General features: G+C 38.0%; 1 protein-coding gene across 2 annotated transcripts; it reads right to left on the bottom strand.

Moving 5' to 3' along the window:
• Window positions 1-2369: 2369 nt before the first annotated feature.
• On the bottom strand, window positions 2370-8026 carry LOC126605237 (plasma membrane ATPase 1-like). 2 transcript variants are annotated; one of them, XM_050272620.1, is made up of 21 exons: window positions 7970-8026; window positions 7722-7841; window positions 7502-7600; window positions 7092-7229; window positions 6749-6883; window positions 6482-6661; window positions 6127-6333; window positions 5885-6004; window positions 5432-5551; window positions 5215-5337; window positions 5017-5121; window positions 4784-4928; window positions 4507-4671; window positions 4187-4425; window positions 4054-4086; window positions 3867-3948; window positions 3558-3739; window positions 3167-3325; window positions 2909-3091; window positions 2639-2817; window positions 2370-2558 (listed from the first exon to the last, which is right to left on the bottom strand). In XM_050272620.1, the coding sequence occupies exons 1-21, from the start codon at window positions 8024-8026 to the stop codon at window positions 2462-2464; spliced, it is 2868 nt and encodes a 955-aa protein (XP_050128577.1). In that variant the 3' UTR covers window positions 2370-2461. The 2 variants fall into 2 exon arrangements, with proteins under 2 accessions (XP_050128577.1, XP_050128571.1); XM_050272614.1 differs by having other exon boundaries at window positions 3167-3379; window positions 3579-3739.
• Window positions 8027-19293: the final 11267 nt, after the last annotated feature.

Raw genomic sequence — 19293 nt, 5'->3', positions numbered from 1 at the left:
GGGTAACAGAGAGTACCATTAGGAAGCCATGCCCACTAGTGAGTTCCCAAACAATCTCAATTTGTAGTTAGGGTTGTCCTCAAATGCCACATAGTGATTCCAAAATTTGAAAATGTGATCTCTAGATGATACATTACAGTATTCCCAACTGAAAGTTGGGAACATTGGCTTTTTGAAATTGAGAGGGAAAGGATTATGCTCATCAACATACTTAGAATAAGGCCTCTGATATGTTATCCTAAACATCAGGCGGGTTTGAGGTTGAGCATTTCGTACCACCATCATTCTCAATTCTACTAATTCATTCCTATGTTGTTGATTGGCCATATTGTTGTGTGGGGTTAAAAAGTCCTTTACTTCTGGCCATGATCAATGATCGAGATAACTTCCCTCTGTATGTCGAGCTGCCTCTATCTAGCTTCTCCTCCTCCCTTATTAACCAATGGTGGTGGCTTGTAAGGAATAGGCTTATGCTTAAGAATGAGTTAAATGCAGCAATCTTTATTCCTTCCTACCCGATTTTACTCCTAACATCTGGTGGTGGTGGCAGAAGATCGGGCAAGCCTACCTCTTAAAACTCTTCTTTAGGGTATTCTTGTTGACTGGTTTCGGCCCCTTCCTTTCTCTTCTCTTTGTTCTTTTTTTCTTCAAGTAAGGGAAATTGAGAAATTGATGGTTCCTTTTCTGGGCTTGCCTCCACGACTCTTTCACTGGAATAACCATCTTTCGGTGTGGAGTACTCTAATTCTAACTTTCTTTGTAGCATTCCTGTTAAGGAACACAACCTACTAACCTCTCCTTTAGTTTCCAGAGAGATCTTCTCTATACTCTTAAATACTTGCATCATGGTGGCTTGCAAATCTTCATTAGTGACCTTCCCTCCCGACTTTTTAGAAAGAGATTGGGCTTTTTAAGATCCTGGGGTTATATGGTGAAGGAAAGTCCTCTAGATGATATGTCATGCATGCTTCTGTTGTACAAAAAGGTTGCCCAAATTCCGCCTTCCACCTAAACGTTCGGTCCCTCCTTCGTCTTGGCATACAATATTACAAAATAGGTCCCACTGGGTGTACCAAAATTATGTTCTAGCTAGATTTGTCCCTCGCACAACTTCCTTGGGTTTGCCTATCGGGCAAGGTTTGTTGCTTGGTGTATTGCAATATGAATTTGTTACTAGTTTGAATGGTGCCTTTGTGGGGCCTTTATTAGGCCTTGAGGCTCACAATCAAAACTAATATGGGTCTGAGCATGCCACCGTTATCTTTGTATAACAAATTGTTCTTTTTTTGTTCACAAGTTAATTAGACTTTTTAGTTCGATTGGATTGTTCACAGATGGGTTAAGTCTGCATAAGGTTCTTCTTTTTTTTTGCCTTGTAAACAAGGACTTTTACTTATAATATCATATGTCCAATGAAAGATGCATAAAACAACAGATCTACTTTATGTAAGTACAACCAAAAGAGACTCAGGCAAGATTATGACCTTGTCAGGCAAGGTTCGTCTTCTTGCAACCACTACCCCTTGTGTTTTACAAGGGTTTTAATCTTTGGAGAATGAAATATAAATCGGGTGTACTAAAGGGATTTGATACTACAACACAGGGGCAAGGTAGTAGAGCTTCTAAAACTTGACAAAAGATGGCTCTCCTACGACTAAAAGGGTAAAGTTTGAACAAACTAAAGCTTTTTGGTTTCTTGCTTGTTGGAGTGCAAAGCTGGATGTCTTTTGATTGATTGGTTGAATGTCCTTCTTCCTTGTGTCCTTCATTGCTTTTATAGACTCTCTAGCCCGACTGTCCAAGCCTCCCCTTTTTGGTGATGGCCTCCAGAGCATGGTGAGTCACCGTTTATTTACCTATCCATGCCCTTGGCAAAAAATTATTTTCAATTCTTCCTAGGCTGCCAACTATCCATGCCCAATCCTCCTTCTACCTTTTGTGTTCTTGGGCCTCCAATCGCACTAAGCCTAGTATTAAATATCCACTCAAACAACATGCCTAAAAGATTCTTTAGTAGGCTTAATGAAGGAGGAGAGGACTTCTATAAAGTCCAACTTGTTCCTTCCCTTGTACTTGGGGAACTGATGAAATAGGTGTAAGCTTGTGAGTGTCCATGGATATGAGTTTTTGGTGATTTCTTGGCAATCAAGTAACTTGGTCAACGAGTTAATTGGTGTTGAGGAAATCTTGGGATCTTGTTTTAATTGACATTTGGAGTCCTTATTCTGTGCAATTAATGAAGAGGCTTTATTTGGTTACACAATATTTCTATTTGTTCTTTTACACTAAACTGGACAAGCAGAACATCTTCATACCGAGACATGTTTTAAATAAATGCAATTTCATTTCACACGTTATATAAATATCATTCGTCAACAGCATCAACCTTATTTGAAATCCAGCTCGGACTTCGTAGTGGTAAAAGAATACATATAAAAATATGTGTAATCCAGATCAGCGACTAGAGGGTGTAGTTTTGATTGATGGCATCAATGTCTATACCCTTCAGCTTGGCAAATGACTCAACCTTTCCCTTCAGAGTGTGAAGCTCCCTCAACCTGCACAATACAAAGAAATCTTAGTAATGCCATTGTAATCTTCGGTAGTAGAAAAAAGAACAATATGAACAAAAGGTTACCTTGCAATCTCTGCCCGCCTTTTAGCTTCTTCGGCCATGAGATTAATGTCCCTAAAAGTGCCCTTCTCTGTAAACTTTTTTGTTTCACGAGATTGGAGGCCATGCAGCGTTCGCTGTTCAGTTGCCCACGCAGCCTCACGAGCTTCCTTCCCAAAGTCGTTTTTGCTGGTAAATGCGGTCTGGTAAGATGGATAAAAGCACATCAGATTAATCAGTCTTAAAGAAGAAGATTACAATGATTAAGTAATCAAGGTGAAGTCGGATTCTCACTCTTTGGTCTACTATTAAACCCCAAGCCTTTCCACTGAGTGCGTAACGGACAATGAATTTGATAGGATCAAGCAGCATGTAAATGACGATATTGTACATCCAAATTATACCAGTCCAGCCCCAACCAATACTTCTGATTTTTGTAAATTTCCACGTTGCTGTTGCGGATATAACTGTCGCAATCTGCAAATAATTATTGGATGTCAACAAATGTTTATAAACATTGGAATTACTACCGAGGCAGGAACTATTCAGTACCAGTTGAGCGATGATGAAGGCAATGACAAGCAAAAAGCCAGGTCTTTCACGGAAAGACCAACCGCGGGAGCGAGTGACAAATATCAAGGCCTGGCTGATGGTGCTGATTTGAAGATACAAAGCTGACGACATCTGATCCTTTAGTATAGCAGCTTCATCCTTATTTTTCATATTGAAATGGTGTTTATTGAAGTCTCTCACGTTAAATTTTTCCTGCAAGAACAAAGATCCATGTCATAAACTAGCAATGTAGGACAAACCCATCACTCATTTAATCTATTCTTTAACTGAACAGACATGTTGCCGATGCATAGAGTTTAAAAGGGCACTCTGCATGTTAGTATCTAACCACAAAAATTCGAAATTTCATTTAAATTCTTAACAACATGACGATAAAAGGGAGGCCATCTACCGGAAAGAAGTTGGTTTCATAAGATATCCAGAAGAACAAAACAGTAGTTAGACCAAGGTAACCACCGAGGGCAATTCCAGTTACAAATATCTCATTGAGCTTCCAACTGTCAGGAAATGGAGATGGTTTGACCCTATCTTTGGATATGGTCATGATAGTACCTGTAAGCAAGCTAACAAGTTAGGTATTGAGCACGCACACAAATTACAAAGTAACAGATCGATGAAACAGAAGAAGTCATGCACAAATTCATTAACGCATAAAAGGGATCAAACAACGAAAGCTAACCATCGTTAAGAACAGCAATGACAAGAACCATAAAAGGAGGGAAGTCGAATTTCCAGAAGACAGCCAGCAACATAAAACCTAGCTGTAGAACAACTTGATGTCAGAAAGCTAGGTAAGACTGATGGCAAAAAAGTAAACACTCTAAAAGTTCCAATGTAAAAAATCATAACTCGAAACTGAAACTTACCACAATACGAATGGTGATCGAGACAGCATATATCTGGGAAAGAAAAGATAAGAAAGGCAACTAAGCATTTCTTGTAACACAACTAAAGCTTTAACTTAGTAAATTATGGATGTTGCGGAAATTGTGAGATTACCGTATAGTTTTTCATTCTCTGGAAAATTGCACGGCTTGTTAACACAGCACTAATGATCACACTCAATCCAGGTTCTGTTAAAACTATATCAGAAGCGCTACGTGCAGCATCTGTGGAATCTGCTACCGCAATTCCAATGTCAGCTTTCTTTAAGGCCGGGGCATCATTCACTCCGTCACCAGTCATTCCACAGATGTGCTTTCTAGCTTGTAATCTCTTCACAATCTCGTATTTATGCTCTAAAGAAAAATAAATGATGAGAACTATATATTAAAAAAGGTCAACCCCACAGCGCTTAATACTAAAAGAACAAGACTAACCAGGAAAGACGCCAGCAAAACCATCGGCTTTTTCAATGAGTTCATCAACGGAAACGGTAGCAAGATCCCCATCCTTACTTTCACCAAGCAGAGCTGAAGAAGGATACATGTTTGTACCCATCCCAAGCCGCCTTCCTGTTTCCTTACCGATTGCAAGTTGGTCCCCTACAAATTGTGATGCATGAACGTTACATCTCTAATTGATAGCATATTATCTCATAAGCTTAGGGTGAAACGTATATCAAGGACAAAAATGAGCGGTAACAGCAGCACATACCAGTGATCATTTTAACGCTGACACCAAGATCCAGAGCTCTTCTGATTGTCTCGGCACTGTCATGGCGAGGAGGGTCGAAGAGAGGGAGAAGACCAACAAATTCCCAGGGTCCACCAGGATTGTCTTTGGTTCCAGCAGGTACTTCCTGGAGGAAATGACATTCTCCGTCTCTTAAATCTAAAGAAAGAAGTCATGTTCATAAGACAAGAAAGAATTCGTATGACATTAGCTACCTGGAGGGCAACACCAAGGGATCGTAGTCCACGTTCTGCAAACTTATCAATCATTGCGTGTACCTTCTTCTCAATTGCTGATTTGTTATGTGCCAGATTAAGAATCTACATAGATAATATTCGGTTAGAGCTCAAAAAATCTGGAAGCACCATTAAGGTTTCCACGACTGATTGAAAATTTTGACATTCGTATTTTACCTGTTCAGGTGCACCTTTGCTGACCCTGTGCATTTTACCAGCGGCATCAATGTATGTGAGTGCAGTTCTTTTATCGGTAGGATTGAATGGAAGGAAGTGAATTTCTCTGATTCCGGCGCGTGCCTGAAAATATTGATATAAAGGTTACATAAGTATCAAACGAAAATTACAGATAAGAATAAAAATCACAGAATTGGAAAGATTAATTTGTAAATACCTCCTTAGGGTCTCCCAACATCGAAACAATTGCAGTATCAATAGCATCTTGATTTTCGAGCCTTGATGCTCTTGCAGCCATAAGCATAACCTGATCCTTGTCAACGCCTTTGGCAAAAACCTATCGCGAAAGGAATAATATGAGAATACTTAGTAAATAAAAGTACTCTTAATATATTTTGATGAGAGGTGTCTTTGCATTAGCAAAACTTTGCTACCTTGATCTTCACTAATCACCTAAGAGATGTATTTTCTCGTTCACGCATTGAGTTAATAAATGTGTAAATTCTTTAGGATGGTATACTAACTCTGATCAAACCACTCCGTACATTTTCCTGTAAACTGTACCAGTGACTGAATTTACGAAACCTTGTTCTTATGGTGAAGTGAATTACTATGTTTATATGCTACAATGCGCAGTTTTAAAGTGAGTTGAAGGGGCCACGTGTAATACCTCAATCATATTTTTGTCCACTGTAAGCTTGTTAAGTGTCAGTGTTCCTGTTTTATCACTGCATAGAACATCCATCCCTGCCATTTCTTCAATGGCAGTCATTCTCTTTGTTATGGCACCCTGCATAAACATGGATTCCGATTATGCAATATTGGGTACATTTAAATTATGAATCAAGAAAAATTACATTCAAATTCATGTTTGAAATCAATCTCTCGAGTAGAGTATGCACAATCACGAACCTGCTGGGACAAACGATGTGAACCGATGGCCATTGTGACAGAAAGAACAGTTGGCATAGCAATAGGGATCCCACCGATTAGGAGGACGAGAAGGTTATCAATACCCGTACGGTATTCCCTCCCATGAATCCCGTATATTACTATGATTTCAATTGCCATCCCAACAGCGATGGAACAAATGCAAAAGTTTCCAATTGACGTTAATACCTGCAACCATGAAACCATTGTTAAAATTTGTTGCCAGTGAGCACATGCAACATTAGTTATTTCTCCGAAGTGGACAAATTCTTCCATGAGTGCTAGAAAACTATATGTTCAGACACAACAATCGGCACAAAATGGCTAAAAAATTAACCTGCTGGAAATGGCCAACATGTGTTGTGTTCTCGACAAGATGAGCTGCCTTTCCAAAGAAAGTGTGAACTCCAGTTGCAATAACAACCCCTTCAATCTCTCCCTGCTTGCATGTTGATCCCGAGTAAACTCCATCGCCAGGATTTTTGGTCACCGGAAGCGATTCTCCAGTAAGAGCAGACTACATGTGACCAACAGAATACCAATTCAAGAAAGGTATAATTCAGAAACACGGATGCATATGCTACATCAAGTTTTAGTGATTTACCTGATCAATCTTTAAAGGATCTCCTTCAAGAAGACGGGCATCAGCAGGAACGATATCACCAAGTTTGATGCTAATTATGTCTCCAGGAACCAATACAGCAGCATCTTCTTCCGCCCATTTTCCATTGCGCAAGACCTGGTAAACATTCAGAAGGCTAGTTCATTCTCTGAAGTATATTCACCATTCAGCAATCCCAATCTATCTTACGCAATATTAGTCATTGACCAATATAAATAAAGGAAATGTAGGCAAGAGCTTCGACAAGAAATAAAAGAAGAAAGGGAAGGCCAGGCTGCAACGATAACTTATTGAAAATAAATCTGTGAACTTTGAAGGGAAAAACCTTTGCTTTTGGGGCCAAACGAGCCATAAGAGCAGCTGCCGCATTGCCTGCATTGTTTTCTTCTATAAAACTGATGGTAGAATTGATAATGAGCAGGACGAGGATGCCGACAAAATCATGATAATCTGCTGGTTGTGACTGCATAAATTAAGGTTAAGTCAACATCTGGAATCTGTAGAATTCATTGCAATATAAAGAAGATCATCATAATGGTTTTTCTTTTAGCTGATTTAATTATATTAGAGAAACATTAATGTGAATTAAATATTTTGAGAATAAGCAAAAAATGTTAAAGCAAGGATAGTTTTCAACAAAACTGAAGTGTCATGGATTTTCTTATTCAATTGTCGTCCATATGATTCAAAGTCAGGGGCAAAATTAAAAGGAGTTGAGTCATATTATAGGTTTACCCCTCCTTGTGTGAAAGCAACGGCTATGATAGCTGCAGCTTCCATGACCCAGGACAGAGGATTCCACATAAATCCCAAAAACTTCAAGATTTTACTTTCCTACGGATGAGCAGAAAATCAAAACAATCAATCGAGGAGTGAAGACGAGCAAGGATTACCAGGGTAAACATAAAGAAGAAATATAGAGAGGTACTCACAAGCTTCAAGTTTAGTTACTCACCTTTTTTTCTTCAAGCTTATTGTAACCAAATAAATCCAACCGCTCTTGGACTTCATCGGAGCTTAAACCATCTCTCGTGCATTTCAGATGGTCAAAAACTTCGTTCAGCGGGACATTCTCCTGCATAAATCAATTCCATGTCTATCAGAGGCTATTCTGAGACTTGAAACTAGCATGAATGCTCATTTGAAGAAAATGATTTCAACATTATGTGCAGAGAGACCTTGATAGTACTACATTACACATACCAGATCAACAGCTTCCTTGATGATTGCGTCGAGGGCAACCGACTCGGCCACCACCATCTTGGATTCCCTTTATATCCTCAACTCCTCCACCTAGGAAGGTGTTTACCGGAAGCCTGCACCAACATTACTTCAACTCAAAATTTGCCTTCTTTTTCCATTTTGCAAGGACATAAGCATTAGGAAAATGTGCACAAGAAAGAACCATTTACAAACACTTAGTCAATATTAGAACTGGAGCAATACTAAACAAATGATCAAGGGACGGTAAACCCTGGTTTATATACAGTTTGTTGTCTGTTTAGCGTTTACATTATAAACACCACTAAGTGTTTGTGTGGTTAGCATAAAGATTATGGCACCATTAACAACACAATAGAAGATGGAGAAAAAAAATTCAAACCAAGAAATTTTTTTACCAAGAAAAAGCTTGTAATGATCTGCTAATCAGTGTTAATAGACACTAATTAACTAATTAAAGCAAATCCCAACTTCTGCAACATAAAATTCCACCAAAATATTTGCTAATCCCAAAGAAGCACTTGGAGTGTTTGGATTGACAGTGGAGTGGAGTGCCAATAAATTGTACAGATCCCTTGGCAATATGTATGCCAAAATATAAACACACACCAGCAAGAGACAACTGCAAAAGCGCAACCAACCGACGTCGTTTTGATTACCAATAAAGAAGGAGAAGAGTAGGCGTGGAGGAGTTGTGGATGAGTCCATATGCAGAGTGACATCTCTGCCGCTTCTGATGATCCGCCGGCCAGTGCCGTCCAGTTTTTCCTTTTATTTTAAATTTTTTTATTAATTATTTCATTTAGTGCTTTCGAATGGCAGTTTACTTTGGCGCCATTTGGTCGCAACGATCGTTGGGTCCGTATATTATAATTTTTTAATCAAATGACCGTACGCATTTTATTCGGCATGCGGTCGGTTCGGCTGGGATGTAGTGATTTCAAACCTACGGATTTAGAGATCGTAAGGTTTCAACTTACATTGTTTTACCAGATTTACGACTTAGTATTACAGTCTAGTAGTATTATTTTTTAGGGACACTTTGGATGCGGTCCTTAGCTATCAATATTCTTTGATTGAAACCTTGTTAGTTTTTAGTTTTTGATTGAGGTCCCTGACATTAATGTAATAATGTAAGTTACTATATTTTTAAAATTAAAAATTAAAAATTGAAATTTGTAATTGTTTATATTAATGAGATTTTAAATAAAAACCATAATTTATAGGATTAAAAATAATAAAATATAAATGATACTCTCTATTATATTGTGTGTGTGTGTACATATATGTATGGGTACATTAACCAAAATTAACAAAAAAAGTTATTGTACCAAAACATGGATACATTCTCAAATCAACGAAAAAGAATGTACCCATATAAGTTTAAACATGGATTAAAAAATTTGAAAGGGTTTTATATTAAAAAAAGGGTACATTTTACATATAACAAATTTTTGATATATTTGAGAATGGGTACATTTAAGATTAAAAAAATTTAAAAATTATATGAATGGGTACATTTAAGATTAAAAATTTGAGAATCTTTTTATATATAAAAAAAAAACTAATAGGTACAAACTTAATTTAATTTAATTTTTTTTATTATTTTGGAAATGTTTGAATTGAAAATTAATTAGAAGTTTAATAGAGGTGTGAGTATTAAACCCTAAATTAATTACTAATTTTTATATTAAAAAATTATATAATAAACATGTAAATTCATTATCACATTAATGCTAGGGACTTGAATCAAAATTTGAGAACTAATAAGGTCTTAGTCAATGAACAGTAAGAACTAGGGACCGGATACTAATTTTTCCTATTTTTTACTTACCAAATGCGAATTTGAACCACATTATTACTAGATCATTATGATGTTAGGCCCACCCATTCCTTCTTAGTGTAGATAATATCGGTTATTCAAAAAAAAAAATCCGATTATTAAAATTTATTGTTTTCTAGCAAATTTAGTGTGGTTCGTAACTATTTCGTTAATGAAAATTGAAAACTTATCAATTTTAAGTTAGTTTCCACAAATATGAAAACTGAAAGCCAAATCTTAAAAATGCTTAATTGGATTATTCGTCCATGTACTAATAGAGAAGTCGGAAGATAGACTTGTTTGAAATTAGGATTTAAACCCGTGTGTTCAGTCAACTTAGCACATGAACCATACATGTGAGGTCAAAATAAAACTTTTCGTTAATTGTTACCACTTAAGGCTTACATGTGAGGTAATTTTATCTTTTTAGCCTTACATGTGAGGCTCACGTGCTATCCGTTAATGGAAACTTAATGAAGCTTTCAATTTTGGGTTTCAATCCTAACAGACTTGATCACATGATTTAAAATCCAACTTTTTTACCATAGGGGACTATTAATCCAATTAAGCCGTTTTGAAAACTACAGAAAGTATCTTTAAGTTTTTAGTTTTATATTTTCAATTTTATTTTTTTTATTATGTGAAAAACTTAAAATTGAAAGTAGTTATCAAAACACATTTTTAGAAAAATATAAAATTAAAAACAAAAACAAAAACAAAAAATTATCTAACGGCCTCTTAGTTTTTGTTTGTTTGTTTGAATTTTATGTTGTTTGATTGTCAATTGAAAGCGTTGGACAATCGAACTTATGTTTCAATGTATGGTCTTATAGAAATCTAGCAGCATAATATGTCAAATTGTATGACAAGAAACTATTCTTGTTAATTCTTTTTGAGGACGAAGAAAGGAGTTGATATGAAGTTGTTTGTATATGACCTTATTCTTGATAGCTTTACATAATATCTCAGTGAAAAGTTTGGCTTGTCAATTTTCTTAAAGGATGTTGTTGGAGTATGAATTCATGTACCCAAATGATAATGAACCTTATATGTGTCTATAAGCATCGGATTTCCGCATGTCAATCATTTTATAATGGAACCTCAACTTTGTAAATTACGATGCTAGCTAGTTATTGTAGTTTGATAACTACCTAGGCCAGTGAAATTGATTGATATAATGGCTTTGCAACACTGCATGCCTATATAACTTCCTAGTCTGATAAATCAGTTACATTAATATTAGGCCGTCAACGAAAACAGTGTGTTTAATTCGGCTTTTTGTATATGAGTTCGAGTTCTACTCTCAGTAAACTGAACATCAATTTTATCAAAAAAAATAAAAAAAAATTAAATTAAATTAAAATTAAAAAAATCTTAAAACCAAAAACTTTCTCGCACGCCGGCCATAATACAGCATTATGTTTTCTATTCAACCTAATTAGTTAGTTGTGGGAGGAGACTGACCTTATATGCTTTGTATGTATCACTTGTTGTTGCTAGTACATACCATAGTTAATGCAGATCCTAATCCTACATTACTAATAATTCTCCAATTGGAAACGCTCTCCCGGGCCGCTTGTTTTGTTTTAGATTCTTCCTTGGGTTAATTATACATACACTCCTGAGATTCTTTGTGTTTTCACAGAACCTCCTCAGATTTTCAACATATCACAAACATCCATGATGCTTTAAAATCATTTCACAAACATCCCATGACGTCTTAAAATCATTTCACAAAATCCCTTCCGTCAGGATTCTATTAATTTATGCTGACAGCAACATAAAATACTTTTAAATGGCAAAAACATTGTATATGTTGTAGGTCTATTTGACTGAACTGTATTTAGGACAGAAAGAAAGAGAGGTCAGCGGCAACAGAGAGAGGGGAGAGATGTAATTCTGAGGTGTGTGTTGTATCACCCCATTGTGCCTTTAATTATAGTAGTAGGGAAGGTTAAATCCTTACCTTAATAGGATTACAACTCTAATAGGAATTTAACAACTAAAGGGAATAGACAAAGATACTCCTAGATATACTAGGATTTATACAATCACATTCCTAATCCAATAGGACTGCAACACTCCCCTTGAGTGTGTAAATACTCAAACAAAACATTGCATCGAATTCTCAGTAGATAAAGTATAACAGTTGATGAAGTCGTCGGCACAACGGGTGAATGTGAGTCTCAAATTTAAAAGAAAGTATGCATTGGTAGTAAAACTCATAAAACCTCGCTATGGTAAAGCATGAGGCAGGTGAAAACCCATAGACCAAGGAAAAGAGTGAGAAGTATGCATAATGTCTTAAAAACAAAAGTCAAACAGGACGAAAGTAGTGGACTCAATGAAGTATGATCATCACAAGATGGGTGCCTCATTAAAACCTCGTTAGGTAGCAAAAATCTAGTGGGAAAAATGCTCATAATTATAGGGAAAAGAGTACATTAAGATCAAGTGAGTATGCTTCAGGATACTCCCCCTAAGTTAGACATAACTTCAAAATAAGAGAACTACAAGTGATTCAACTCAAATAATCTACGCATACCGATTCCTTAGACGAGCTTCTGAAAAGTAGACTTCGGCAAATGATTTGGTGAAGAGATCAGCCAAGTTGTCTTAGGAATGGATTTGCTTGACTTCAATGTTCTGATGTTGTTGTTGTTAGTGAGAATAAAAGAACTTTGGCGCTATGTGTTTGGTGTTGTCTCCCTTGATTTATCCCTTCTTTAACTACTCGATACATGCTGTATTGTCTTCAAAGATCTTCGTAGGAAGGTTAACAACGGAAGTAAAACCACTAATGCTTCGAATATGTTCCATGACTGCTCTTAACCAAATGCACTCACACGATGCTTCATACAGGGCGAGAATCTTAGTATGGTTCGAAGAAGTCGCAACTAAAGTTTTCTTGGTAGACCTTCATGATATAGTGGTTCTCCAACGGTAAATACATAACATGTTTGAGAATGTGCCCTATGTGGGTCAGACAAATAACCAGCATTTGTGTAACCAACGATGCGGGAATCAACTCAAGGACCGAGAGGACGGCGGCTCATCTCGAGGATTCATGGGTGTAGAACAAGCCCAAATTCGTCGTACCTTTAAGTTAGCGAAAAATGTCATTAACACCATTCCAGTGTCTACGTGTAGGCGCATTACTGTATCTAGCTAAAAGATTAACAACGAAGGAAATGTCGGGTCTAGTGCATTAAGCCAAGTACAATAAAGTATCAGTTGCACTTAGGTATGAAACTTCAGGCTCCAAAATCTCTTCCTCATCTTCCTTAGGATGGAAGGGATCTCATTTAGCATCTAGAGTCCGAACAACCATAGAAGTACTCGAAGGCTTCGCTTTATCCTCATTAAAATGTCGCAACACTTTTTGGGTGTAGCTCGATTGATATACTAGGATTCCAGCCAAATAATGCTTAATCTCTAGGCTGAGATAATATCGAGTTTTCCTAAAATCTTTCATCTCAAATTTTGATTTCAAGTGAACGACAATTTCCTTAAACTCTACGGGAGTTCCGATAAGGTTCATGTCGTAGACATAAATGCAACGATCATAAATCCGGAATGTGACTTATGAACACGCATGGGCATAATTCGTTGTTCACATAACCCTGACTTCTCAAATATTCACTTAGACGGTTATACCACATCCGCCAAGATTGTTTCAATCCGTTGAGTGATCTCTTCAACCTAATCGAGAGAGTGTTCTGTGGTTTATAACTATTTGAACCAGTCAATGGAAGTCTTTCTAGAACTTTCATGTACATTTTCATATCTAGATCCTCATAGAGATATGCGGTTACCATGTCCATAAGGTGTATATTCAATTTTTCGGAAACTACCATATTGGTAAGGTAGCGGAACATTATGATGTCCATTACAGGGGAATACGTCTCCTCGTAATCAATTCTAGGGTGTTGAGAGAAGCCTTGCGCTACGAGGCGTGCTTTGTATCACACTATTTCATTCTTCTCATTACATTTCCTCATGAAAACCCACTTGTAGCCCACATGCTTCACATGTGGTTGAGTAGAAGCTATAGGCCCAAACACCTTGTGTTTCGTGAGCGAATTGAGTTCGACATAGATTGCTTGTTTCCAGTTTGACTAATCCGTTCTATTTCAATATTCAACAATGGAACATGGTTCAATGTCATCCCTAAGCATGATGTCAGAAGAAACAGTATACACGAATGCAGCATCGACAATCATCGCATTTTGATTCTAAGCCTTATCCAATACTGCGTAATGGACCGAAATCTCTCAATTCTCAGGAGACCTATATGTCTCATCTAAGACATCACCGTAATCTAGAATAACCTCATGTGTTCGAACAAATGAGTAAGCAATGGTGGGATTCAGACTAGGGTCACTAGTTTGTGCCATTTTTCCTTTTCTAGGGTTGTGAATCCTTTGAACCAGGGGGTCTGCCATGCTTCAAGGTAGGAGTAGGTGATTGGCTAGCCGCCAGTGTACCGGGCCGCGTGAGAGGCACTACCGCCCCACCCTCGGGGATGGTCCGGCCTTCCAAGGTGTGTTACAACGTATGTTAAGTATGTCCATCCTTGCAGGTGTGTTTGCAACGGGTATGTGTGATCTCGTCACCTTTGCTAAATCAATAAAAGCATTTGGCATGCTTTGAGTGATGCTCTAAAGATCTAGAATACGTCGCACTTTAGTTTCAAACTGAGGGGTGTGGGGATCTAAATGAGACATAGTGGGAGTAATTCACGACAATTTGCGACATTCTACAAGAATGTTAGTGATCTTATATCCCTCTAACGACGGGAAAACTGTCTCATCAAAGTGACAATCCACAAAACAATATGCTATCAAGGGTTCTAAGTAGAGAATAATGGATGGTGAATCATAACCAACATAGATTCCCATTTTTCTCTGAGAACCCATTTTGGTATGTAGTGGTGGCGTTCTTGGCACATAGAATGCACACCCAAACACATGTAAATGCGAGACGTCAGGCTTGTATCCAGTAACCAACTATAGCGATGAATGAGGTTGGGTGGCGGTGGGCCTCAGGCGGATCAAAATAGCTGTGTGCAATATTGCATGTCCTCAGGCAGATACTGGCAAGTTGGTTCGCATAACCAAAGTCTGAGCTATCGTTTGAAGACGCTTTATGAAAGCTTATGCCAGGCCATTTAGGGTGTGAACATAAGGTACAGGATGTTCAACTTCAATCCTAATAGACATGTAATAATCGTCAAAAGTCTGTGACATAAACTCTTCAGCATTATCTAGTCGAATCGACTTGATTGGATAATCAAGGTGGTGAGGCCTAGGCTTAATAATTTATGCTAGGAGTTTCGCAAATGCAACATTACGTGTGGACAATAAGCAGGCATGTAACCATCGCGTCGATGCATCAACCAGCACCATGAAGTATCTAAATGGTTGGATATGTCCACAAATATCCCTTTGAATCCTCTAAAGAAACTTAGGAGGGTCGTGAATAATCTTTGTAAGTGAGGGTTGAATGTTCAATTTCCCCAGGGAGCATGCTTTGCAAAATGGATGGCCAGGATAAGATTTCAAGTGATGCCCATGTGGTGTTTTGAGGATACGGCATATCATATCTTGTCTGGGGTGTCCCATTTGATCATGCCAAAGCAGGAAAGTGTTCTGGAACTCGGCCATAGGGCTAGCCACGTGATGGGTCTCAATTGTGGGAATAGTTGTTATGTACAACCCACTCGAGAGACGTTTCAGCTTCTAGTGAATACGCTTCTGGCCATATTCGTAAGCAATGATACAAAGAAATTCAGAACCATCATTTTCAGTGGTTTCAACATGATATTGATTATCTCGAATATCTCTAAAACTTAGCAAACCATTATTTTCAGTGGTTTGAACATGATATTGGTTATCTCAAATATCTCTAAAACTCAGCAACGTTCTTCCAGAACATAGAGAATAGAGTGCCTCTTTGATGGTTAATTTAGTACCATTGGACAACATAATACGGGCCTTTCCGTATCCTTTTATCAGGTTGGATAGGCTTGAGATAGTTGTCAAACGTGCATTTTTAGGTACGAAGTTAGTAACATAGTGTTTCTCACACAATATGATATCCATGGTGGCACTATCAGCCAGACAATTAACTTCCCTACTAGTCATACCTAGAAATAAATTAATTGAATCGGTCACATGCATAAATATAATTCCATTCGTTAAATTAATCAATTTGAGAAATAATATCCATAAACTAATTATCCATAATTCAAAACAAACCAAAACCAAACAAATAATTCCAAAAAACTTAGAAAAATTGTCTGAAAATTAAACCATAGTCCCAAAATTTGGAGTGGGGGGCGGGTGTTCAGCCACTCTAGTGGGTTCGGGTGTAAAACACCTTAACATGTTTTAGAAAAATAAAACTTTATTCTTCCATAGGAACGGATGCCTCCTAAAAATCTGAAACCTCCAAAGTTGTAGTAGTATCTTAGGGAAGTTCTACAAGCATAAAGTTAGACTCACGAAAGGAATGATACTTGGAAATAGCCTCAAGGGTAGCTCGGCATACACGTGACCAATGATCATTTGATCCACAATGATAACATATGTCCAGTTCAATGTAGGCCAATTGAACGGTAGCTTTTCCCTTGTTCTTGAAGTTTGGGGCCTTAGGGGCAAGGGGTTGGTGCTTATGGGTCAAATTTCTTCCTTTGGGTAGGCCTCTGTTTTGTTGACCTTAGGCCGGTTGTGGCTGCTAGAATTAGTCGCATGCGCTTCAGGTAGAGCGTTCGAGCCAGTGGATTGAGCTTGATGATTCTTCATCAAAAACTAGTTTTGCTTTTCAACGAGAAGTAAAAGAGATATCAAATCCAAAAATTTGGTGAACTTCTATGCCCTATATTGTTGTTGCAAGACAATATTAATGGCACTGAAGGTCAAATAGGTATTCTCCAGGAAATCCTGTTCGGTTAAGTCTTCATTACAGAACTTAAGTAGTGATCGAATTCTACAAACTTCATAGTTGTATTCCTTCACAGAATTAAAATCTTGGAAGCGTAAATGATGTCGGTCGTGTCTTGCATCAGGCAAGTAAATTTCTTTCTAGTGATCAAAACGATAGGCCAAAGTGAGCCAGAAGGTATGTAGATCTTCCTCTATGAGGTACTCGGTCTGCAGTGCATCATGGATATGTTTGCGAATGAAGATCATAGCAGTAGCTTTCTGAGCTTCATCTACAAGTTCATCGTCGGTAGGTTCCTCGATAGTAGGTCTGAAAATCTTTGCAATAAGATCGAGCTTCACGTCTTGAACCCATTTCAGGTAGTTTCTTCCAGAGACTTCCAGAGCGGTGAAATCGAGCTTATTCAAGTTTGACATGTCCCTAAAACGGAGGGTACAACAAAGCGTGGTTAGTCGTAATGAAAGCCATAAACATATATCATAGAACATTTGGGTTCTATAGACATGTATTGGTTTAATTTAAGCATGAAAGCTACAGGTTTCATGTGGTTAGTTTTGAATGAAAACTTCGGGTTTCAAAGGCACTAAATTCAAAACTACAGGTACATTCATATATAGGGGTACCTACAAGAACACAAAATATAATATACAATAAAGTGCAGTGGATTTGTGGATTGCTTCAGGAACCCAAGTGTGAGTGCTTCGGAACTATGAAAGATAGTCAACGGTTCAAAGAAACGAAATAATTTATTGAATTGTTAATTGCCAAAAAGTGAGCTTTAAACCAATAATTTTGGATTAATTGTCAACTTAATGGACTGCTGGTCACTTTAATTAATTCAATAGATCGGACCATACAAGGTCGATTGTAGAAGCTAAAATAATTATAACATTCGGGTTAAAATTATAGAGAATGCCAAAAATAGAATTGGATTCAAAAAACCATAGCCCAATATCGGTGGGTTTGGGTGTCGTGTGCAGAGCAAGGCCCTAAAAGGATTTAATGGGGCATGGGTTGGTTACGGAACAGCCCAATCATGGCTGTAGGCCACGGGCTGAGGTCTGGGTAGGCCCAGCAGCACAGGGGAACACGGGCCCAGCTCGAAAGCTAGCCATGGGTGTGCGTGAAGCCCAGTCGAGAGTTGGCTTCGATTTTGGGGTTGGGTACGAGAAGCCCAGTCAAAAGACTGGCTTTAGATTACAGGTCGAGGCTAGGACAGGGCCCAACAAGCACAAAGGCTTATTGTTAAGTTGGGCTAGGCTGCAGGGGATGGCCCAGCAAGACTACAGGCATGCTGGTAGGCTTAGGGCTTCAGGCCTGTAGGAAACCCAACCCAGGCCGAAGCCTAGTTGTCTGTGCAAGAGTAGCAAGCCCACGGGGCTATTGTTCAGTGGTCCATGGCGTTGAAACGACACTGTGCCAAGGTGCTCCACGTGGCTGGGCTACAGGCCAGCGACGGGGCACAGAGGCGGTGGTGCCGGCGGTGGTGCCAGCGGTGGCGCAACGGTGAGCCGCAACTTATGTTGCAAAATCCCAGAATTTTTTTTTTTAAATTCGAGGGTTAAAAACCCTAATTGCTTCTAAATTAATTTCAATGCTTTGACTCACAAATTCCACATAACATAATTGCGTATTGTATGAACAAGTAAATATATTGACAAAATATATGAACATGTACAATATATATAATTGCAAGGAAAATATAAATATAGGGGTTTATGCATCATGGGGAATGTTTTCATGCTTCAATGTTTTTTTTTAAATATCTTAATTTATTTTAAAAGAACCTGATTGGCAATAAATAATTGAAAGCATTTGATGCTGTAGAAGAAAGCCTCATCCACAATCCTTCAATTCCTTAGCTTCTGCCAAGAGCGTGCTGATAACGTGTAGCAGACCTATTTGACTGAACTGTATTTAGGACAGAGAAGGAGAGGGGCCGGCAACAACAGAGAGAGAAGAGAGAGATGTAAGTTTGAGGTGTGTGTTGTATCACCTCATTGTGCCTTTATTTATAGTAGCTGGGAAGGTTAAATCTTTAGTCTAATAGGATTACAAATTTAATAGGAATTTAACTACTAAAGGGAATATACAAAGATACTCCTAGATACACTAGGATTTACACAATCACATTCCTAATCCAATAGGATTGCAACAGTATAGTATTTTTGTTTTTATTTTTTTGAGTAAAAATAATAACTATATCATGAAATTGCAGAGATTATACCTGAACATCAATCGTAATAATTGAAATTCTACACAAAAATTAACCCATAAAATAAACCCTAAAAATTAGCAACCCCAATTCACCCAACAAATAAGAAACCCTAGAAAACAACTAGATTGCCCTAAATATTTGAAACTGCAGAAACATTTCAATCTTAACCTTCAGTTGTGGTAGAGCTCGAGGCTCATGCCGTCGTGAATCTCGTAGTCCTTGAGGGTGATGTGGTCCTTGTCGACGTTGTACCACTTCCAAATTCGAATTTAATTTGTCGGAGCGGGTGCTAGTCTAAGCCGCCACGAGCTTTTTCAGGTC

Source organism: Malus sylvestris, chromosome 2 (assembly GCF_916048215.2).
Source record: "Malus sylvestris chromosome 2, drMalSylv7.2, whole genome shotgun sequence".
NCBI classification, from domain to species: domain Eukaryota; kingdom Viridiplantae; phylum Streptophyta; class Magnoliopsida; order Rosales; family Rosaceae; genus Malus; species Malus sylvestris.
This window is presented reverse-complemented; position numbering and strand designations above follow the sequence as displayed.